Source organism: Pundamilia nyererei, unplaced genomic scaffold, assembly GCF_000239375.1.
Source record: "Pundamilia nyererei isolate P.nyererei 1_Seehausen unplaced genomic scaffold, PunNye1.0 scaffold00074, whole genome shotgun sequence".
Taxonomy (NCBI): Eukaryota; Metazoa; Chordata; class Actinopteri; order Cichliformes; family Cichlidae; genus Pundamilia; species Pundamilia nyererei.
The window spans coordinates 485,346-510,203 of NW_005187475.1; the positions used below are offsets into that span (position 1 = coordinate 485,346).

General features: G+C 37.6%; 1 protein-coding gene across 1 annotated transcript in view; it reads right to left on the reverse strand.

Annotated features, from left to right (window-relative positions):
- tbc1d32 (TBC1 domain family, member 32) overlaps nucleotides 1-24,858 on the reverse strand; it is a 103,243-nt gene that overhangs the window by 10,398 nt on the left and 67,987 nt on the right. The window contains exons 29-33 of the mRNA XM_013911879.1: nucleotides 17,809-17,878; nucleotides 14,029-14,144; nucleotides 9,031-9,185; nucleotides 5,978-6,118; nucleotides 212-400 (exon numbers count right to left, since the gene is read on the reverse strand). Of these exons, the coding sequence (XP_013767333.1) occupies nucleotides 212-400; nucleotides 5,978-6,118; nucleotides 9,031-9,185; nucleotides 14,029-14,144; nucleotides 17,809-17,878 (671 nt within the window). The remainder of the gene's footprint in view (nucleotides 1-211; nucleotides 401-5,977; nucleotides 6,119-9,030; nucleotides 9,186-14,028; nucleotides 14,145-17,808; nucleotides 17,879-24,858) is intronic.

Here is a 24,858-nt window from a genome sequence, read left to right on the forward strand (position 1 = left end):
GTAGCAGGTAAGTGTATTTACCTGCAGAGGTGTTCGAGGTTTCACAGAACACAGATTTTTGAGGGAAAACTACAGAAAACTGGATACTTGTTCCTCTTTGACATACCTACATATAGTAATTAACAAGGCTACCATAGAGATTTAAGGTGAATCTGAGTATGTTCTGTTAGTAAAATATTGCATGTATATTGTAGTTCTGACTCCATCTTACTTTGAGGAAGATCTGTAGCTCCTGGGACTGTGTGTGCTGCAGGATGTCTGGTTGCAAGTGCTTAAATATGGCCACACACATGTAAACCTGGTAGTCAGGACCCATCACCACACAGGTGCAAATATAGTGGCAGATCTCTGTCCAGTCCAGGTAGTTCCAGAAACACTGAGTCAGCCAATGGAGGCACATCTGTAGTGGGAAAAAAAAGAGAAAAAACAAACGTTATTAGGATTCCAAGCTGACAAATCGCAAACCCCACATGTAATTAAAAGTGTTCTGCTCTACAACAACAGCAAACTATGAGTTTGGCAGCTATTGTAACTACATAAAAAAAGAAATATGTTACTCAGACATCTCATCCTTAATATCTTTTCAGCTTTTCTTTAATTAGTTTTGTCGATCAAATATTTAAAAACAAACCAACTTAACACATAACTTTGCACAGTATCTCGTTTCTGAACCGAGCTTGTTCAAGCATTTAATTAAACTGGTATAAATCCACCAGACAATTAAATGTAAATAAGGAGAACATAAATGATAAGCAAACACAGAAAAATATTTACATGTAGTTACAAAACCATGGAAGCACAAATGATAAATATTAAGTCATGTTTATCTGAAATGGCACCCATCTACTACAATTATCTAAAGTTATCTGTTTCAACTATATATGTGCGTTTGTGAGATCTGAATATCATCATTGGGAACTAACTAGTCTTTGTTCGTATTGCAGGTTATTTCTCTCTTTTTGCCTTGCAATGAAACAAAAGGTATGTTAATATAAACACATGGATACAAGATGTAGCTCAATAACTACAAAAAGGCACTTGTGCTAGGCAATTCAGCACATCCATGTCTAATAAACAACAGCTTCTACTACATTTACTATAAAGCTGAAAACCTGTTTAAATTTCTATTTACGCACAAAGTGAAAAAAAATGGTTGATAATCTCTTAAAATACAAATTTGCATGGTTGGGTTTATGGACAATGAGTTTACATTTCTTGTGCAAGTGTCTAAATGTATTTCATTTGCTCAGCTTTTTGAGTCTTCCAGGAAACATGTTTACTTTGAGAGTGAAAAAATATTCACAAACTCTCTGCAGACATTAATATTGAGGTTGCATTATGGGACAAAGAGACATGGAGATGCATGCTAATGTTTACTTCTCCAGTTGATGACTGAGTTAAAATTAGTGACCTTAATGCAGTGGTTCATGATGGGATTCCCACCTGATCTCAGTGAAAAGAACACAGAGTTCTACATCATCTTTAGAAAAGAGCGTGTTTACCAACTGATGACATAGGCCGAATGTTAATTTTAAAAAGTTAGATATATTTACAGCAGTGTATTTTTCCAAATCTTAACAGAGTCCCTAAATTCAGTAAATATATACTGAACAACAGCAGCACGGTGGTGCTGTGGTTAGCATTGTTGCTTCACAGCAAGAAGGTTCTGGGTACGAACCCAGCATTTGTCCAGGGCCCATCTGTGCTGATTGAATGTGAGTGCAAATGGTTGTCTGTGTTAGCCCTGTGACAGACTGGCAACCTATCCAGGGTGTACCCCTCCTCTCGCCGCTCTGGGATAGGCTCCATTCAACATTATAACTACTAAGATTGAAAAACTGAGGCATTATGGAATAGCGGTTACTCAATTATGCTAATCACTATTTTTGTCAGTTTTGAGGGAAAACAAATCATGCATCTATTTAAAAAGAGGAAAAAAAGGAATTGGGAAATTTAAGTGTAATTCAACTGAAAATTAAAAAAGCTTTTCCCCACCATAGGAGAACTTGGAAAGTAGCCACAGATGTGTTGACATGGGATAAACCCCCAGACACAGAAAATGTAAGAAATTAAACAAATAGCACCTCTGTTCCAGTCAGTACTTGCTCACTGTCTATCATCTGTCTATCATCATTTGAGCTTTTTGGATGAAGCAAAGACACACAACTGTAAAGAAGAGCAGTGCACTGGATTTATATTAAAAATCAAATTGCAGAACCATGTAGGGAAAAAAAAAGCAAATAATTATTATTATTTTCATTATTACCTAATCACTAATAACAGGCCTGTCTGGTAGTTTTTGCTAATTTTTTAAAATTCAAGTGGGAAAACAGGTAAAACAATTGCTATTTTTCCCAGGATTAGATGTTCGAGCAAATTCACCCATGCAATTAGTGCAATGCTCACGCAATGCAAAAAAAGAAACTGACTTTGCAGGCCTCAGTTAACTTGAAGAATATTAAACTTTATGCCTGCAAATCCTGAACATGACAATATACCTCTGCAATGATGTAAAGTCAGGATTCCTTCAGGTCTTTGGTTCTGCAAGCTACTGAATCATGGGGTGTAGTTAGTTTTTCACATGACTACAAAGAGTCCACATGACTTTACATATCCTCAACTCATAAACCTTAATCTCAGCTCTGCTGTGCTTGAATACAACTGGGATATTGTTAGCAGCCTTTAGCCTTACTGAACTAGACATCCTCACTGTGTATCCAGTTTCACAAACTGTGCAATAATTAGCCACTATGTTCACAAACAACATAAATCTGCTCAAGCGTATAGAAATGCATAACCTATGCCCCATAAACCAGATTACAATTGTTCCCTCCTCCACTAAACTCTAATCAAAACACTGACACTCTAATTTGTGTGTTGTAATAACAACAGGGAATGATTGGCTCCATGCTGCCCTTACACACTCTTGTGGAAAACAAGTAAACAGACAAATACAGTGTTCTTAATGCGACTGTAAATCTATCCAAGGTTTTCCAAGTGCATCTTATTTCCTTTTAGCCCAAACTCGAGAGCATAAGGTGAATGTAAATCTATTTATTTATTCATTTATTTTAACATTTCTTCTCCCAAATATCTGAACTGACAACTACAAGTGAGGCCACAGAGTGAGAAACACCCCAACCAAAAGTAAGCATTGCAAATATCCGCTAACAGGGGTCTCCATTCAGTGATGCACAGAAGACCTTGAATAGTGTTGCAATTCTGTTTTACCATCTTTAGGATCAATGTATTGGTTGGAATGCCCTTAACATCACTGCTCTGAATGCATTTTCATGAATTTGTTGTTTAATTTTATTGTTACGAGATTTTTAAAGTAGCAGGTAAAATGTCAACATTGTATCCGCCTCGCAAACTGGTAGATACCAAAACCGAGAAACAGAGAGATGAGAACAACTACTTCAAATTCTTGAGGGAAACAGGAATGTGATCCAATTAATCCGACTCTGTGTCTTACATTCACCTAACATTTTATGTCAATGTTGTGTTTATGGCTTCTTTTTTCTGCACTCCATCTACAGTGGAGTGTTTCAGCTAACTTGTCTTCTAAAACCTCTAGCCTTTATGGGACAACATTGTTAAGTATTTGGGGTCATGTTTCTGTAAGTGTTTGGGGAATAATTCTACCTTTAGCTCAATTTTTGGGTGTCAACTAACTCCAGAGGTGATACCTGGAGGAGCAAGCGTCATTCTGTTCACCAGGGTGTGGATAACTGTGCCTGTTTTCTGCCTTATAGTTATAAAGTTCTGTGAAACTGAGGAGAGCTTCAGATTCATGTCACAACTTTCTGTAGTTTTGCTGCACATGATTTTCACTCTGCAGAATGACCTTAGAAGATGTTTTTTATTTTTCATTTTTAAAATTGAAGACACTTACTAATGCTTTGTTTCATGATACCTGTCACAAACACTCCCGATTCAAACGTTAAAACCTTCTGCAGATGGATTTTGAATGACTTCTTTGTCCACGTTCACACACAGACATTTGAATACACCCTTTACTGTATGATCGTCAGAGGCTTTTAATGCTTCATTTGCCACTGCTGCTTTGTCAGGATTTTAAAGTTCAAACTTTTGAAATAGAGTTTTCCATTTTTCACTGAAGAACAGGAGCCCATTATCGCCTTGAACAGCAAAGAGACCAGCTGAATGTTAACGCATTACTCCACCCCGGAGACGACGGGTTCAGATCTTTGATGCAAATGTGGCGACTCTTATAAGCACGCGTTCATTGTGTCAGCCTTCACTGTCAACTGGAGACACGCGGAAGACGAGATCAAACATGAGAGCGTTCAAGGTGAAAATGCTTTTCGTACCTCGTTGTTTGCGTTAGAGAAAAGAAGCATGGAGGAGAAGAGTTCTAACTTTTCAACTGCTCTGGTATTTAAAAACAAAGGGAAAAGGTTTCAATGTCAAAGCTGTATTGTGGTATTTTAAATTCGACTTAAGTCAAAGCAAAATGAAAAAGGAGGTCAATTACAGGGCAAGAACAAGTATGGTTATGAAAGGTTTTGCAATCTGATTTATTAAATATATACAGCATCCAAAAAACTTAACAGGCTGTTGTTGTCTGTCTTGCCGTAGATAGTTGCAGTCTAGCTGAAACTGAACATTTCTGTTCCAAATTCAGTTTCTTTTATTCCTTCCATTAATATTCATGATTATCCTTTGTTGATCTAAGAAAACCAAGGTTATTACTCCAAGATACCAAACTATTCCTTATTTGAAAACTAAAAGACTGCAGCCAAGTAAATATTATCTTCACAGACTTCATTAGCCTGACTTTAACTTTCTGTGACTCCTAATGATGTGAGTCTGTGTTCACATTATCACTTCAGTTGGTTACATAGTGTATTTGGTTTCAGCAGCAGTTTTTAAGCAAACCTTCTCTACTTTGCTGCTTGAATTTTATGACAGAAATCAGTTGTGTTCGTTGGGTTTGTATGACCTTAACAATTCGCAGCGTGTATCTGATATCATTGTGGATTTTTGATAGTTACATATTTTTTTCCTTCCCAACAGGTTTGCTTGATAGGAAACCACGCAAGTGTGCAGTGCACAGCTCAGACTCTAAAAACGAATACAGTTAAATAGCTGTTAGGGGACAGAATAAAAACCAACAGAGGTGAACACAATAAACACCTAAACTAGTTTTGGAATGCTAAACATGCCAGTGCTACAGTACATTTAAATTATATGGACTTCAGGTCTTAGCAGAATGCATAATACTGTTAATAAAGTGAGAGCAAGTCACAGGGAGAGTGTGCAAGATTTTGTTCCTAGTTTAAGAATATTTAATCTTTAACATTTACCCATAATACAGCAGAAAATGAGTAGCGAGCATAATTTAAAATTCATGCTTCACCAACAATGATTGAGCTGTCATATTTAGAATCCAGTGGAAACTGATCTTTTTTTGCCACTGAAACATTACATATGCATTGTGTTTTAAAACAAAAGACTGAAATTATACTAGCAATGGTTTTAGTTTTCCCCTCAAATATATCAGTTAAACCTTTAAGCTGCAAAGTTTGCAAAGTCATTCTGGTTAATGACCAGTCTGGTTTGTGTGTTTCAGAGGCTCTGAAGGCCCTAAAGCAGAATTGGCAGACATAAGCCTGCAGAGTAAGCCAATAGTGAAATCTGTAGATGGCAGATAAATAGTAGATAAATGTCCCTTTCTACCTCTATGAGGAGCAATTCTGCTTGTGATCCTATGGCACTCTACTTTTATATCACTCTAAAAATAATAAGGTGCACAAGGAGATTATCTTTATGGGGAAATTGGACAAATTTTAATCAGGTATTATGTGTGAATTTGCTAAATGTCATAAAACTATGACATTTAGTTTTAATAAAAATTAAAATCAAGAAACTGAAAACATGCTGATTTACAAATGTGCTGGATCAAACTGGGAATTTTGAAATTTGTTAATGTAGCCAGTGTTACAGATAATACCTGTGATGGGGTGAAACCAGACATCTTGAAGGCAGAGTGGACTAGAGGAACTTCAGCTTTCAGCAGCATCTCCACGTAGTGAGCTGTGCACCAGTAGACAGGAGGGATTCCTGATTCAGCCACTTCCTTAGGAAAATGGATCTGTCACAACAAAAACATCTTGATGTCATGACTTTTCTTGGTAATGATTTTGAAATAATGTTAGATCATACTTACACAACTGAGAAATATATATATATAAAAAAAAGCAAAGACAGTATTTGCAAGCTCTAATTTTTGTATTCAATGCTGCTATGCAGAAAAAGTCTTCTTAACAATCAGAAACAGCATGCAGTGTGCACAGCCATGTGCCGGTGTGCGTGTTAAGAGTGTGCATTCATGCCCACATTTCCTCCATTTGTCTCTGCCTCTTAATTATTTGTGCCCTTTTAAATTTCCGTGATATCGATGAAATTGACCACTTTGTGAAGGCCAACCGCTGCGTGAGATATTCAGCAGTTGTATCTACATCAAATGCACTGAGAGCAAAAAAACACGTTCGGTCTAATCCCATTGTGCCGTAATTGACTTTGACGACAGACGATGAGATGATAGAGGATGGTATAATGATAGCAAAGTTAATCTCAGCACCTCAGCTCTCCTCCGCAATTTCGAATGATTGAAACTAGACTTCATTGTAAACTTCTTCCCCTCAGCTGAACTCTTTCCCTCAATTATACTTACAAAGCCTTTTTATTTCATATCCTGTTTTCCTGTTTTTCTTTCCTGCTGTCTCGCAGCCTAAACCTGAAAGTCATGAAAAAGATGATTTATCTCCTTTTGTTCGTGTTTTCATTTCCAAGTTTGTTTTTTCTTTTGTTGTTAGGATTAAATGAGGACAACACAGAGACAGCCTTTCAAGCTGTTTGAAATTTGAAGGAGCAGTGTCTTGTACACAGCTCATCCAGAGTACGTAGGACTGAGGGGCAGGGACAGCATGGAGTACTATGTCCAGTAAAGCCACACATGACAATGTTTTAGATGGAAATTCACCACAGGGATCACTGTAGACAAAAATATGATTCTGTAATGTTTGAACTTCACTTCTGTAGGAGGTTTTTTTCCCCAAAGATTTATTTTGGTCCTGTATTATTTTTATGATAAGATAACAGCACAGGCAGGAACGAAGGGACCGAAAGCAGGAAATGGCCTTGGACAGAACTGAACCCAGGCTCAAAGGCAACCTAAAGTAGCCTTTTAGCATACGGGTCACCCAATTAAGCCACAGACAAATGAATGCCCAGATGCAGGGGTTGCTGAGGGAATAAAAGAACAACAAAAAAAGAGTTTGTCTTATCTTACTTAACAGACGTCATTTTCCTCTCAGTTCTTGCCAAAATGTAAATATTTTTAATCATAGTGTAAGTGATTTTCCTCTTTTTTGGAAGTGGGAGGAAAAGACTATAATGCCTGTTTTACATTTACTCCAAAAGCGGCCCCAAAACTTCTTGATACCATGTCAAAGAAGTCTTGAAAAATGTGAGAATTCTTGAAAAATGTATACCAAGAAAGTCAAAATGTAAAGTTTGCAGCAGTTTACATAACACAGATCTAAAACATGTTCTATCAAAGATCTAGGCTAACAAGTCTGTGTTAGGAATTGTTAGCCACAAACATGTTTCAGCTAATAGGTGTTCCAGTGTCTGTAGCTAAATGACCTAAATGTAAAGCACGCTACAGAATCTACAGAGATTCAAGCATAGATAGGCTCAGAGACGATAAGAGGAATAAACCTCCCTACATGTAGACATTTATGTCAAAGTGGAGGGCATGCATTGGAAGAATGCAGGAAGCCAGACAGTGATCAGGCAAATTTTCTTGTGTCGGGTTGTTTAAACAAGCTGTCTGAAGCTAACTGGCTGTTCAATTTGACTGCAGTGCTTACAGACAGTCATAATGTCAATTGTAGTTCTGAAGGCATACAGCTGTGGCCTCACCCTTCCCTACCCTTACTTATCTGTCCTAAATTTAGCAAACACAACTCAGACCTGTGTTGTTGACTGTTACGAGGCTATGCTTTGTCCACACACACTTTTCTGACCCACTCCAGCAAACCAATCCAATCTTAAATGGATCCATCCATCATCATATGCAACACCATATTGTATGAGTCACTTCCACACACTGATAACCTGCTGCAACCTTTCTGAATATCTTTCTCTACCTAAATTCCAAAAATTACCACTTACATCACCAGCTGCTTTTAGGTGACAGTCCGTTCATCTTATCCTGGGAATACACCAGGTGCTGGTCTGTGATAATCCATCTGCAGTGCGGTTTTGCTCAATTCTGGCTACAAATCGCAATGTTAGTGTTTCAGAACTGAAGTATTAAGTGGGAAAAGGGTGTTTTAGTTTGGAAATTCACTAGTTGCTCTTTGTGTCTGACTTCCTGATGAACTGCGTCCTTAACTGTTCCATCTAGTTGACCTGCTTAGAAAGCCACTACTGCCTTGCTTCTATAATTTGCCGTGGCACATCAGTTGGATTTTGAAATAACTCTCCGTTACCTTTTAATGTTGTGGGGTTTTTTGTTTTTTTGTTGCATATTTTATTTTTTTATACATATTTTTTACATTTGTATTAAAAGCTCAGTTGTCTTGCCTGTTAGTGTCTACATTTAGTTTCCTAAATTGTACAGATTTATGCTTTTTAACTTATTTATGCTTATCTTTTTTTTCTTAAAATCAGGACCGAAAATGTTTTGTCACTGCTTTTCAACCAGAAAAGCACATTGAGTACATTTAGATACAATTAGTGGTATTATGAAAGACTAAGTCCGGTTTTGACAAGTGAGGGGTGGCTAAGAGAAAAAAAGTGAAGGGCACTACATGCTCATATTGTAACAGTTTGTCAGTTATAAGGTAGATGTTTGATGTTTGTCAGATCTGTCAGATTTGTCAGATTTCCATATTTATGCACGGTCTATAGGCACCACTGGAGGGTAACCTAATTATTTACATTAAAATACTATTAAATATGTAATTGTACTCACTTTACCATAGTTGTACTCACCGATGCATGTATCCTGGCTGGCCAGATGAAGCCAGAGGTGAGCAGAGAGGAGAGACTGACTAACAAACATAAAGACTTTTCCATGTTTCCGGCCATGATGAGGAACACTGTAGAGGCTAGCCAGTCATGACCTGGATAACCTTCCTGGTGAGTTACTGGTTTCAAAGTTAAAGATCCAAAAATGGCTAGTAAAAAATATACACAGATTTCAAAGTCTTAGACACGTTCAGCAAACATTGTGGTAACATGAGTATTTTTGACAAACACAAATTATTTTTTAATCAGAAATAAAGAGAAATACAAATAACTAACTAGATGTGCATTGTATTAACCACTTGTAAAGCTCAAATTAAGAGATTTTGTTTGTGTTTTAAAAGATCCATAAATATTGTCTCTGTGTCAGAAGACACGAGCGCTCATAATGGGTTGAATAAAGTGCAAAGCTAATACCAGTTTGATGTCAGCTGACACTGGTGCCAGTGAGTGTTATCTACAGAGTGAGTAACAGTCAATTAACCACGATACACCATCAGCTTTGTCACAGCTGAAAAAACAGACTGTGAAGACCCAGTTCTGTCTAGTGTCAGATTCTGAAGGTATTACATGAAAAAATCTTAACCCACAGCCACTGGCAAACTGATACAAACATATAATTCTTGTGATTTTTGTCTTAATAAGCAGGAGTAGCTGCTTTACATTGTGAACGCAACATTGCACGGACACTGAGCAGCATATTTAAAAAAAAGAAAAACAGCAAACAGGATTTGCAATCAGGCTCCAAGGTTAAAGCTTCCTTTCATCAAGTACGTCTCGAGTGGTTTATTCAGGCTCTGCAGCATTACTCATTAAATTCAGTTCATTTAGACGTTTGATAATTTCATTCAAACCCTGCTGGCAGCAAATAACTGCGCTGATATGCGAGTCTCTGTCCTGTTCCAGGAGAACTGTGGGCCGATTAATCGGGAGTGAGAACACAAACTGGCTCGTCTCCAGAAAACAACCCCAGGCCTATCAACACTTGCTGCTTTTTATGTCTTTCTGTTGAGTTGCTCCCTTTGAACACTGTCACCGTTTAATTTTTCTTTAGGTTAAAATGTACACAGATTTATTTACATCTTCCCGCCGAAAGATTCTCTACATTTCTGCCACAAAGATATCACAGGAGAAAGTTTTAATGAGAAAAAAGACTAAATTAGCAAATTTCTTCATCTATTACATTGAAATCTATTACTTTTAGTTCATTTCCTGTGAACTCTACGGAAAAAAGCATGTACCTTCCCAGCATGTTAATTTTAAACTAATTAATCTTGTAAAATGATGTTAATTCTTCACACCAATGCCAGAAAAAAGACAACAGCAGCCTTGATCTGCTTTAAGAATCTACATTCTCATTTCTTAGTAATAGTTTTAAAGGGTACCTATGATCGTTTTCCTTATTTTCTGTCAGATATACACTGTTACTGTGGTGAACGGTCACTTTGAACACAGCCAAAGCTTCAAATAATGAGGTCAGTGTACAAATATTCCCACTGAGCCAAAAGCTCAGGCTTCGGATGGCTCTAAATGCTCCATTTCAGACAGTGTTTTTTTCTGTTCTTGGCTCTGTATCGAGGCAAAACTGGGGATTTTGCCATAATGCCTGGTCATCTCAGGCGCTCAGCTTGGTCTATGACCGTAGAAGCCCCTCCCTCCTGCTGTTCAATGCTGTTTGCAAAGGGGAGCCAATCAGAAGACAGGTGGCTTCACTGCTGAGGAGCTAAAATGTTTTTTTGTGACAGATCATAACCTGAATGACTCCAACAGCTTTCTAATTGCTTTTTTTTAATGTATCATGCAAATCTATTCTAACAGAGTCCAAGAATAAAAACGTGAAGCTCAAAATAACCATAAAGCACCTCTTTAAATAACTACATTTATATTTAGTGCTTAACCTTTGAGCCAACACAGATAAGAAGTCATAAAGCTGTTAAAAAAACAAAAAAAAACAGTAATGCATTATTCTGAGCAAACTCTGTTCAGTGAGCAGACAGGGACAAACAACCGAAACCCAAAGTGTCTGTTTTGTAAGAACCCAAAGGTCTTATTTTTAGACCAATTTCAAAATTGTTAATACAGAAACATATTCGTGTTTTGCCATGTTTTGACTGGATCCTGTAACAGACTGAAGAAATTGCCTTAGATTTGCATCTGAATGACAAGCATTTGAGTTCTTTATATCATTGTTAAGAAAAGGCAAAGACGGGACTCCTTTGTGGATACCCAGTTAAAAGAACTGGAGGATGGCTGTCTGCATTAAAGCTCAATAATGAGGACCAAATCCACAGAAACACAGAAACTTGACACTAACTGTGCATGCTGATAGTTCCATCGGCTTTGATTATCAGTTAAAGATGTCAGCGAGTGCATGATGGGAAGAAACATCTTTTTTCAGCTTAGATGTGTGGAGTGGTTTGGCATTTATTTGTAGCCTGTTTTAAAGTCAGCAAGGCATGTTATTGGTGACAGTGAAAGTGTGAGGATTTGAAATGTGGTCAAATGGGTACAATCTGTCCCAATTTTGCCTTATCCTGTTAATGGAAATGTCTGGACAACCTTGGTTTGAACTTCATTATTTAAAGAATATTTGGAGGTCACACAATCACCACTGTATTATTACACCTTGAGCCGCCTTAATTCTTTGTAGCACAGAATTAACAAACATTTCTCAGATTTTGGGGCCATACTGACATAAGAGCATGGCACAGTTGCTGCAGATCTGCCCGGTACCAAACGACTCACGGACCGGTACCGGTCCAAGGCCCCGGGGGTTGGGGACCGCTGTTCTATGGGATTGAGGTCTGGTGACTGTGGAGGCTATTTGACAACAGCCAACTCATAGAATAGTCGCATAGAAGAAACCAGTTTCCAATGATCTAAGCTTACTGACATTAGTGCCATTATCAATCTGAAAACACTCATCAGAAGATGAGCACACTGTGCTCATATAGGGACGCACAGCAGAAATACTGTTGCATTTAAACACATCAATACGCCACACTAGCAGGCTGAACCACTGATACAAGGCTTTCATGTTGTTTATGCCTAAAGCAGTCTGGCCATTCTCCTCTGACCTGTGGCATTATTAAGACAATTTTTTTTTTCTTTTGCTTTTTTGGACCATTCTCTGTAGACTCGGGAGATGGTTGTGTAGCAAAATCCCAGTAGATCAGCAGTGTCTGAAAATACTCAGTCCAGCCCATCTGGCATCAGCAACCACATTCGAAGGCACTTACAGTAAAGCCCCCTTTTCCCCCCATTCTGATGCTGATCCTCCTGATCATCTCTGCTCGGCACTGAATTGCTTAAACAAAAGAACTATATATTGTCTCTGTTTTCTATTCATAAATTTATGACAGCGGTTGAAAGCTTAAACTACAGTGTGAATACTTAAATACAATTATAATGCAACAGTGTGATCTGGTTAGCTTAACCACTGGCTCAACCCTCAATGACAAATGCATGCTCTTTGATAGTGATTGACAGACAGACCTCATGCATTTGTAATGGATTCTGTAAAGATATCATTTTTAAACGGACAGCTATAAATAAATCAGTTACCCCAAAGACACGAATAACATTTTCATCTGCGATTACCTAATCACCATCAACGAAACCGAAAATCCTCGAAATAAAATACTAACTCAATCAACATCTATACCTTAGATTTAAAATGATTTCTGTTTACCTGAAAAAGTACTTCAGTTCTTTGGGTAAACTTTAGACCAAAGTTTTTGCAAATTTTTAAGTATATTAACTTTTTAATTCTTTTAGCTTAAATAGGTACACTGTGTTTTGTGTCAGAAACATTAGCATAAATCCGTTTACAGCTGCCATCTGAACACAAAGATAACCCAAAACGAGCTTCTTGCTGTCAACTCAAATGTCAGTCTGGTCTAGTACTGTAGCTTCTTTACAAACAAAATGTCAGCATTTTATATTTGTGAGGGCTCTTTATCTCCTCTCTGTGTTTTCATGTTTCAATTGTCTGCTTACAAAGGAAGCTATCTGGAGGAAAAAGGACGCCTGTCAGTTGATATTTGGGACAAAAGAAGGTTGAACTACTCACTGAGGAGCAGATGGAGCAAGATAATCTATATTGTGTTGATCAGAGCGTGAGACATGACACTCTCGGTTTCTTTTTCTTTCTTTTAAAAAGGGCGACTTGTGGCGTTCTCACACTAGACACTAGATAGCTGCTACTACAGTCACACACATATAGTGTTGCCTCAGTAGCCAGAGTGCCACAAAGAAAAAGTTTGTGAAATCTTTAGAGTTGGCAAAACTTCTGTTTTGCTTATTTAAAATAATAGTGCATTATATACATACGGTGAACCTCTGCAGTAATTACTCTGCAGTAATTACTCTGCAGTAATCTGAATGCGTGGGTTGCAATGGTGCTCATCCATATAAATAAAGGCATACAAAGTCAGCTTAGAAAAAGGTTATGCTCAAGAAATACTGATGGGTATGAATTATGCCCAACGACAAACTGTTTACAGATGGAGGAAATTCAGGATGACTGCTCTCCTGAACAGTAGATGTGAAACCTATAAAACTTGCTACAATCTTTGTTCATATGTTCATTATAAGAAAAACCCTGAATAAGAAGGGGGAAACTGCTGCTCTCTACAAAAATATTCATATACAGTGTAGAACGCTATGTCTGAAGAAGAAACATTGAAACCTAATTTCAGCATGATGTCAGGAACATCATGGAGGGGCAAGACCATCATTTCACCAACCAAAGGTAAGCAGAGGTTCGGTGATACACTGACACAAAACAGACACAAATAACTAAAAAAAAACATTCTTAATTTCCAAATTCGAGTTTTGAACTGACCAAATGCAAAAATAAAATGTTATGACAGAAGAACATTTGTCAGATGGGTGACTAACATTTACAGCCACAGTGTGTCCATTTACTGTGAATTCTTATTGTATGGCTTCTGTAAAGGATACTGAGTTCTGATGAAGTTTTAACTCTCTGCGTGGACAAGAAGATCTTCACATGCTTCATTAGCAGAGCTAGGTCATTTGCAGCTTCTTCTTTCAGCAGCCCAAGGTAAATCCCATACCTGTGAATATAAATGAAATGTATGAAACACACATCTTCAAGTGCAAACCCTTTATAGATGTGAGATAGTGAGAAGGGATATCCTTAATATAGTGTACTTAGGTACAGCCGCCACATGTGTGCTGTTCAAACCTTCTGTTTGTAAGAAGCAACCAATTGGAAGAAAACTGGTTTAATGAATGCAGAGTTAAATTTTAACAAGAATTATCTGGAACTGTGAAACATGCAAAGCTATGCTGCTAGATTTCAAGAATAAAATCCTGTTGGAATAATAGCTCTGCTTTTACTACTTTACTTCTTTATTACTTTTCATCTGTTTCATATCTCTTCTTTTATTTCCCCATCATTTTAAATTACTGAAATGAAAACCTATAAAATGAACAGTGAAAATATTAATTTAAAAAAAATGATCATTTCTCAGCATGACCATTTTTCTTTCAGTTCCCAGAATCACTCATGAAAGTCACATTGCCCAATGGGATACTTTATATCAAACTCAGAAATAAAGCAACATTGAAGTCTAAAGCAAATACCCCAGAGGAGTCCTCAAAACTTTATTCAAGAAGCCCAGTGTCGCAAGTAAAAGATTAATTATAATTTCATGTTCAACAACTTTTAATCCTATAACACCCACCACTCTGCGGGTAATGTTTGCACTCTGTGTTGATACCGGAATAAAAAATGTGGCACTCTGTTCTCCTGGACAGGCACAGAAACTTTTCAGCTGCAGAGCCCCCTTCGGAGTAGGTGCTCAGAAAGAGTTATATTCACTGTGTAATGTAGCAGCGGGGTGTCGTTAAAGGCAGAAACAAGCAGTGTGAGAACAGTAACACAAGTCAGACGGTCTATTGTGGGAAAAATAAAGAACAGAACAAGTAGTTGCACAAGTACAGGGCAGCAATATCATGAAATTCCTGTCTATTCTGCAACATGTTTGTTTCAACAAAGTGCATTTTTAAACTCACCTATCTCTGTTGTTAAGATAAGGTTATTTTTACTTAAAGCTCCTCAGTAAAATTAGGGCCCACCTCCATCCACATGACTTTGAGAGAGTAATTTGAAACTTTGTTACCTCTTAATTAGACTTTTGAAATTCTTTGGAGGTTGGCCCTAATCAGTCATCACAGCAGCTCGCTTTTTGACAGGTGCGCTCACATTCCACCTGTATTGGCTTCCAGTCCATTTCAGGATCAGCTTTTCACAACCATTTTGTGCCTTTCTACTTAGCTGAAGTCTTATAGCAGTGCACTTGTGCCAAAGCCCTGAAGTCTACAGACCAACTGATCTTGGATGTTCCTTGATCCAGGCTCACACTGCCTTTTCGATGTTAGCCTCTATATTTAGGGGCAACCTGCCCAGTCACTCAGTCATTATAAAACACAATTATAAACCTATTTAATTTCTCCAGCTTTCAGTTGAGCATGATTTCCTAGTTTTTATTGTGCAAGCACGGTTGTGTTTTCATTTATTCTTGTTTAATTTGAGGATGTTTTATGTTTTTGTTCTGTATTTTAGTGCAAATTTATTGTTGATTTAGTGAGTGTTAATTATAGTATAGCATGTACTGCACTTCGGTCAGCTAAGGGTGTATTAATGTACTGTAAAAAATAAAAACGGACTCAACTTATATATCTCACATCAGTCAGCTCTGACAATTTTCCTAATGTCGGCTAACAAAAGTGTCTCCAGCTGCTGAACTGAGAAACAAAAAATACTTTCAGTCTTCTCCCTTTTTGACTTTTGTGCACATTTGCAGCTTTAATTCATGTTGAGAGTGGACGCCGAGGTGAATTCTAATGTTACGGCTTTGAGTTCACAAGCTTGTTGAAAAATGAAAGTGAGCTTTTACATTTTTTAGATGGCTTAAATATGCTATAGGTTAAAGCGGCAAAAGCCACCTTTTTATCTTTCTCTTGGTTTTTCCAAGTGATATTACGTTTGGGACAGCAAGACCAGATTAGCGATAAATGTTACCTTGACCTTGAGCACAGTTTGGGTGAAGATCTGACTATTACTCTAGTAGGAGTAACAACTATTGTGAATTATCGACATAAGCTCATCAGTCCTTTGACCAGATGAGCTATAAACTTGCATATTGCTTATTCACAAACGAGTAGCTACAGAGGTTTGAGTTGGGGTAAGCAAAAGAAAACATGTATGAGTGTATTCATTTGGTCTATAATGGAGATATAAAAGCAGACAAATTCCTTAGCAAGTGTAGAGCAAAGGATTGGTTTGATGTTTTGAAAAATGAAAGATGGAAACAGTTCATACTTAATTTGAAAGTAACAGAAAATATACTCTCACTCTTCTAAGACTTTATTTTCCTTTGACTTTGCAGTGGCAAACAGAACTGCATAGTGATGGAGTCCCATAGCGAAGAAAACTAAAGGCAGATAAAGCCATTACTTTCACTGCCAAGCGGCTTATATGTAGATTGGTTCTGTTTGCCTGTTTGTTTGTCAGCAGGATTACTCAAAAAGTAATTGAAGGTTTGGCATGAAAATTTTTACCAGTTTGGCTCATGTTAGGAGTGATTAACTTATACCCACATTAAACTGAAAAAAGAAAAAAAAAGTGAGACATCGTTTTCTTGAAAGAAATATCACAAATCAATTGGAGACTCAATTTAAGCACTGTCAGTAGAAAATGTTTAGACTTGAGGGAGTGGGATCGCTCTTTTCTAACCTCCTATGAACCGAACTCTTTCATGGCATGAATTTTTAATTTCTCTTTGCTATTTGGACTGATTGGGACCTGATGAATGTAAAAACAAAGAATTATCTTTTTACCTGATTTTGCTCTACAATGGCTGGAAATCCACATCTGAGGACATTTGTTTTACATTTCGATAGAACAATGGCAGTATAATGTCCTCGTAACAGATATCAGGCCCTTATAGAGTTTAGTATTGTGCACAACCCAAAATGTGATGCCCACATTTGTTGAAGCCAGGTCATAGGAGGTTCACGGTGGTAAGATTATGCAATTAACTTTCCGACGGCCACTTTAATGACTGAGCCTTGCTATTCTGTTAAAACCAAACCGACCTACATCTTCAACATCAGCTCTACTTTCTCTTTAGTGCTATTTCTCCAACGTCCGCATGCTTACATGCTTAACTGAGATGCTGAACACAGTAAACTTTATGCCTGCTGAACATCAGCATGCTATTATCATTGTAAGTCAAAGATGTCAGTGTTGAGCAGAAAAACACACCACTGCGTTAAAAGTGGTGATGCTTGTTTTCATGTGGAGCCCAGTGATGAAGACGCGGTTATTGAAACAATTGATTAGGACCATGTCAACATTCATCAGCGCCTAATTGAAGCAAAAGTAACTGCAAACAGATTCAAACTGAGTGAGACACAGCTTCTAGTCTTTAACTATGCTTTCCCCCATCCAATATGAAATGTAACTTTCTCCTCACATTCATTGTGAATGCAGACACTACAAAATCAAAATTAAGGTACATGCACGTTAGTCCCATCGCAGTGATTTAGACTCTTTTTAAGAGATACTTTGGGGTAGTTACTTCCATGGAGCTCACAGTTGAGTAATTCTAAGACTTTACTGAAATAGTTTATACGCAGCAGGCTCTCCTTCTGCTGTAAGAAGCCTAATTAAATAAGGGTTTATGAGCTAAAGAAAATCCCTTTACATACTTCAGACAGGTGTTGATTCCCAGCTGTTCCACAGATGATAATACGGCATTCTTCACAGTCTTCTCCTCTGCTATAAAACAGGATGAAAAAAAGATGTGGTTGTTACGAAGCAATGCATTTCAATGAGAGGGTATATAAAAGAAGGTTTGGGTGGAAAACTACCTATACATTCCTAACAGCTTATATTATTCCAATGGGAAATGGAAAAACATGACAGCATATCATGAATTGCTACTTTTTAAGACACCAGAGATGTAATGTTGTGTCTGGGTAACTTTGTAGCTGGCAGTTTTACAACAGTCGTTTGGCTTTAATTGTGATGTTTGCGAGCTATTGTGACATCAAGGTGACTTGGGTAATATCAGTAAAAGTCAGCCATGGGTAATTTAACAGCAGCATTTTGACAGTGTAGAGCAGCAGAGCAATAACTCAGGAGTTTAGGGCTGTGGCAGGGTTTTTGAAAAAGAGAAGTGAAAACTGAAGTGAGAATGCTCTTTATCTCAAGACCTTTTCTTTCTCTGTGAGTCACATGGTGAGGCTACAACAACTGAAAATACGGGCCAGTTTTAGAGTCGTGAAAACAAAAACAGCTCGCATGCAATCAGCTCTCATGGGCTCTTACTTAGTGCCAGTATTTGTTCCAAAATCATTACAAATATATTCGTCTTTGGAGTTGCAGTTGTCACTGCGCAGATAGAACGATAAATGAAGTAATAACAGTGGGAGGACTAACATTTTGTTTTGGAAGATGTTTCCACTGCTTCCTGGCTTTGGGGAATACCGATATTATTACATCTGTGCAAATGGATCCCCAGCTTCAGACAGTTTATGGGAGGATGATGAGAACATTTGAACAATTAATATGATGAGTATTATCCAGACACCATCAGTGGCAGGAAAAACTTCCAATTCAATTTACAGGCTAATGGTGCAGAAAAATGCACAGGAAGTGATGATAACAGTAGCTGTAATCTACATATCAGAGTTATAATTCAACATTGTTGCCATCCAAATATCAAAGCTGACCAATGTGGATAAATCACAGGCCATCAAATCTTGGATTAATTGAGAAAAAATGGCTTTTGAAGAGGGCATGAATCTATGCCGGGATAGCTGGTTCTGTCATTTCTCTCACTCTTCTCTCCCTATATATTAAAATCTGTGAAAACCTCTAGCTGATGGCAATTACTGTCTAATGGAGATGAATCCTCTTCTTGTTGTATTTATTCCCTCCCTGCCCATTTCTCTCTCCTCAGCATTAAGCCACCAGAGTGTATTTTGCAGTTTTTAATAACTATAATCACAATCATTTAACAAGATACACTATGAAAGGTGGCACATCTGATTTATCTCTGAGATTAGTTATGACAATTTGTACTTCGTTTAGGTGTAGTTGTGAAGCTTATGAAGAGTAATATCATGAATCTGGAGCTCTGAGTTGATTTAGTTCCCAGACTCTGTGCAATCCCCTGTGCTTCAGAGAAATTAAAACAAAAGTAATATTAAAAATAAAGAAGCCTGAAAGTGTCAGGACTTAACGGAGTGAGAGGTAGTTATGAAACCCATTTAGAGATATGAGCATACATCATTTACGACAATATATCCAAGAATGTCTTCAGCTGTAAAAATAAAGGCAGGACCGAATTAAAAAGCTCAATTTAAAAAAAGCAAGAAAATTTTGATTAACCGTGAACTAAAAAATAATAAAAATAGAAAATAAAAAATGAATCACTGAACTCACGCTAACATGCTCAGAAATTTCCAAATACCTAAGTTTTCTGCTTTTCTAACTTTTCTAGACATCATTAGACAGAGAATGCAAAAGTCAGACACAACGGTATCAAACGTTTAACTTGACATGTCCGCACAGCTAACGAATGTACACCGTTAGCTGTGTTGTTCCAGTGTGAGAACAACACAGCTAACGGTGTACATTCAGCAATAGCAAGCGCGCTGCTTCCTGCCCACTCCATCCAGGCAGTGGGCTCACCTAAACCAGTATTTGCACTTGTGTGAACCTGTCTGAAGCAGGCTATTTGCCATGATAGATGTGAGGACACAGAAATGGAAAATTTCACAACCTGATTTTCTGAAACTCTAAGTTCACACGTGAAAAAGACTTGAAGAACCTCATGTTTCAAAAGCACCTCCTATATTTTAGTGCGAGAAACTAAGTACAGGGAGCCTACATCTCCTATGACTAACTGTCTGACAACCACTCAAACACTCATCAAGTTTGGGGATGGCAGCAGCACAGTGGTTGTGACAGCCAGCAAATGTCAGACCGCCTACAAAGAGCACCTTTAAGCACCTTATAACTCTAATATGAACCTTACACGCAACAAGTGCTGCAGCAGGTCATTCAAACCCTGCTGCACTTGCTGGGATGTTTCTGCCGTGACATCTACCTAAAACACTGCCAGAAGAGGGAAATGCATCATGTGATTAATAACAATAATAAAAACAATTTCTTCTAACTAACCTCCATTTACAGCAACTTGCAGCATCTCAGAATGGGGGAAAGGGAATGCAATTTTGATGTTTTTCATGCAATACTTAAAAGCAGAGACTTAAAAAAGTTTGAGGATGTGGATTAAAAAATCCTTTTAAATTATTATTTTATCTGAGCAAGCATAGATCTCTGGAACATAAAAAGATGCTCCTCGTGGGATGCAGTAACCCAATTTCAACAGGAAGCTGAGATAAATGAGATTGCTGGACAGCTGCCTTCAGGAGTCAGGGCCATGGCAGGTGATGAGATACAACTCTGAACGGTGAACTGAAAGCAGTTAACACTTGGCAAATGAGCCTGCTCTCTCCATACAATGGGAGCGTCAAGCTGGGCAGAGTGGCTTTGACTAGTCAATGCTAAACACCACTGGGTATTTTTCCATGTCACATGCAGACAATTACAAACAAATGTAACCGGCAGATTGCAGAATTCAACAAGAGTCCTGACTGCTATCTGGTCTCCTTTATGGGCTGTTGTAACTGAAGCAGGAGCTGTATTTAGTCAATGTTTATACAGAACCAAGCCTTACAATGCAGAACCCATCTTAAAATATCTTCAGGCTCTTATCTGTCCAATTAATTTGAAGCATTACATAAATTAACTGAAATTTAATTTGTCATAGGTACACAAAAAATCTACAGTATCACCAGTGAGAAAATATTTGCCCAAAAATACAGATTTAAGATTATTTTTACCCTGGAAGCTGTTGCCGTTACTGAATTCACCCATAGTATGTATTTTTATATAAAAATCCTGAACAGAAATCTATGCCTCTCTCTTATAATGTAACTCTGACAGATGTGAATTCCAGTACATCATATACGGTCAAAGTGTGTCAAAAACATCACAAAGTTCAAGCCTGCAATCTCTCCAAAAGAAAAGGACTTAAAAATATTAGCATCAACAATCTGACATGTAAAATGTGGGTGGACTATTTTCCACAACAGCTCTGTGTTAAAGAAATTATGCAAATAAGATTGTGACTGATCCTAAAAGTGAAGTATTACAAAAATGTGAGGCAATATGAAAGAAAGAAAGCGGAAGTGCAAACAACTCTGATGTGTGTTTGTGAATTTAGATAAATAAATCATCAAAACAAAAACCCAGAATTAAGGTTCTTCATCAGTCCCCAGAGAAGTGGGGCCTTTTTGCTGACAGACACAGCACTACAGACAGATGCTGCCTTTTATTAGCTGTCTCCCTGCCACAAATGACTGTCTACTAATTCATAGATCCAAGTGAATGCTTTTACTCTCATGAATTATCTTGACAGCTTTTCTTTAGAAGCTCAGACATATTCGGGATGATGTTACTTATAAAGTCTGTCAAATTTGAACACGGTTTCAAAACTTTTTATTGCATGACACACCACGCGCATGAATAATGCTCATTCTTATGGCAATTACAGTTAAATTCCAAACTGTACAAGTCAAACCGTCCAAATCTATACTGTAGGTTTAACACTCTAAATTATTTTAATTAGGTACATACACCCTTACTGCTTCAACAGGAATTTAGAGGGTAAGCGGCAGCCAGGTGCTGCTGATTAAATGTGATTGATTCACTGATCATCAGCAAGTGTGAGCACCTCTGTAAAAGCAAAGTTTTAACAGGTTGCTGATCATTCAGGTGATGCAATGCCAAAAGTGGATGTCCCAGAATTTTCACCCAAGGCCAAACTATGCTCTGAGAAAAAAAGCTCCGACTTGTTCTCTAAAAAGAACATGGCAGGACAGTTTAGAAAAAAAATGGCACGTGTTTGTTAACGTGCTTGGAAACATTCATACCCTGTGCAAAAAGCAAGTGCATGTATGACCTTAAGAGAACTGTGCATGAATGAATGCTTGCAAACCTCAATGAACAGAAGCAACATTGTAAAGAAGAATGAGTTAAAAATTCTCCATAACCATGTGAGAGACTGATGAAGTCATACAGAAAATAAGTATTTCAAAGATCATACAAGCTACTAAATCATAGGGAATCATGGGTTTTACTTCATAGAGTATAGAGCAGTCATTCTCAAACTGTGGTATGCGTACCACCGGTGGTACGTGGGCTCCCTCTACTGGTACGCGGGAAAAATGTAAACGTTTAGCTCTGCTATCACTTGAAGACAGAAAACTAAACAGTAGTGACGTTTACAGGGTTACTGAAGTTGGGCTAGCTCGTATATAATGATGTCCTATGCATTGGCTAGCTACACAGCTATAGTTAGCATAATATAAACACGCTGAAGCTGGAAGATGAACGCCAACTTTTTTCCACTCAATGGTTGGAGACAAATGCATGGCAGGATCCTGCAGACGGACCAAACTTCAGTCAGGAGAACAACTGAGATAAATCCATCCACAATACGAGGTTAGTCATTAATTTACTGCTGCATGGGCTGGGCTGTAGCTACATCGTAAGGTTTTAAAAACTGAGCTTTAACAGTGGTAATAAAAACCGAGAGAGGCCGACAGTGATCACTGCCTTTTTTAGGAGCTTGTACAGATTAAACAGAACAAGATACAAAGCATTAAAACATGTAAACACAACAACCTTAATAAACTATTAGTTTGGGCCCGGAAACAGGGTTCATACGTCATTACTTAAAGACTAGATATCCCACCTGCTGTGAATGTTTTAATGCAGTACAGTTGTTATTATTGTCACTTGTCACATCCTGTTTATGACAGTTACAATAAATAACATTCATATAAGAAATAAAATTGTCTAGTGTCACCGGGTAAAATATGAAGCTATTTACTCAAATAGTGCAGTGTCTTGTACCTTTATATTCTTCCATTTAATCAATTGTATTTTATATATCTTCTGTTTATCTTCTATTTTAAATCCTGCATTGTTTTATACCACCTGTGTGTCCTTATGTCTTTTTTTTATGTCCCTTGAAAAGCACTTGAAATAAGCAACATGAACTTAGCCCTATCTACCAACTGCAACAAGTGAAACAAATCTTGGTTTTATATGTTGAGTAATCATTAGAGAAGACCACAGTGAAATGGTTTTCATTCACATTTTAGCAGCAGTGTGCTTTATATCTGATCACCTCCCAGTAATTTAGATTTAGCCATTCAAGACTAAAATTCAAAGGATACTTTTGGCAACACCTGGGTTGTGGGTGTATCCAAATGCTCCAAAAAGCTCTTATGTCGTCATATCTTCTGGTAATTATGAACAGACAAATTGTGCATTGTTCGTGTATTGACAAAGAGGTGGGAAAATTACTTCTAGAAAATGTGTATGAAAGAAAGATTATTGATATTATGTCCTTAGAAAAACAAATAAAAAACGAAACCATAATAAACATGTCAGTGTCAGACATCAGAATATTACAAAGTTCAAAATGTTGTTCTACAATGAAATCGTGTGTTTTTACAGGTGTTCTGGGCCGCAGAAAATTTCAAACAACGATTCAGAAAATCTCTTTACTGTAAAAATAATCAGCACTTGTCCGAAATTTTCTGGAGTGCAGATTAATAGCTAATGCACTGTTAATGTTATTTCAGTATTTCACACCCACTTCTTTTAAGTGCCCTTGCTGGATATAATTGAGCCACATTTAGCTAAGTAGAGGGAAATTAAATTTACTGTTAAACAATGACTGTGGTTAAAATACAACTATGATTAATGGAGTATGCATTCAGTATGGAAAGCCAAACTGTACGCTTTTGTTAAACCTGCCAAAAATAAAGCATCCATAATATTCTGACCTGCCTCTGATAATATTTTTCAGCTTTAGCAATAAAAAAAAATTACAATGCGTATTAACAGTTGCCTGCACATAATATAATAAATGTATTACAGAGGTTATAGTGCATGCTGTCATCATATGGGAAACTGGCTATTGCCATAAACAAAGCATACGCATAAAAATCAATGGCTGCAGAAGAAAGTCAAATGTGTTTGAGTAACACAATAATGGGTGGCAGGCCTGTGTGTTTGTGTTATTATTGCGAGACCTATGGACAGAAGTCTCCCACAGAGAAATACAAGCCTCGTTTGACTGAGCAGATTATTGAAGAAAAAAGTTTTACCAGGTGATCTTTACAGACACAGCTCTCCCCACCTGCACTCCCCTATTCTGTAGTTCATGTGGCATCAGAAAGGAACAACAAGGAGCACACACACCTGCATTCACAACAAATAGCATTTTGATACCACAAAGCATTTGCCAGACTATATTGTCCATGAAATGTCCAAGATGATTTCCAGGACAAGAGACTGCGATTCACTTTCTTTTTTTTAAACCACTAAGTTCAACCTACAGAAAAAGAAAGTTTTCAAAGAACTCGATGAACTCCTGTTCATTGTTACTGCTTTCATTGGAATTAGGAGTGCAAGCAGCAGCCAGTTGCTGCTAATCAAATGCACCTGATTAAGTGTGAACACCTCTGTAAAGCAAACTGTTATAACCTCAGGATAAAAATGCTCGGAAACTCAAGTGCCAGTTTCAGGACGTTTACTAACCACTTTTAGAAACAACCACAGCTAGTCGCACACATACAGGAAAACGGTCCCACACATAACATTCCGGC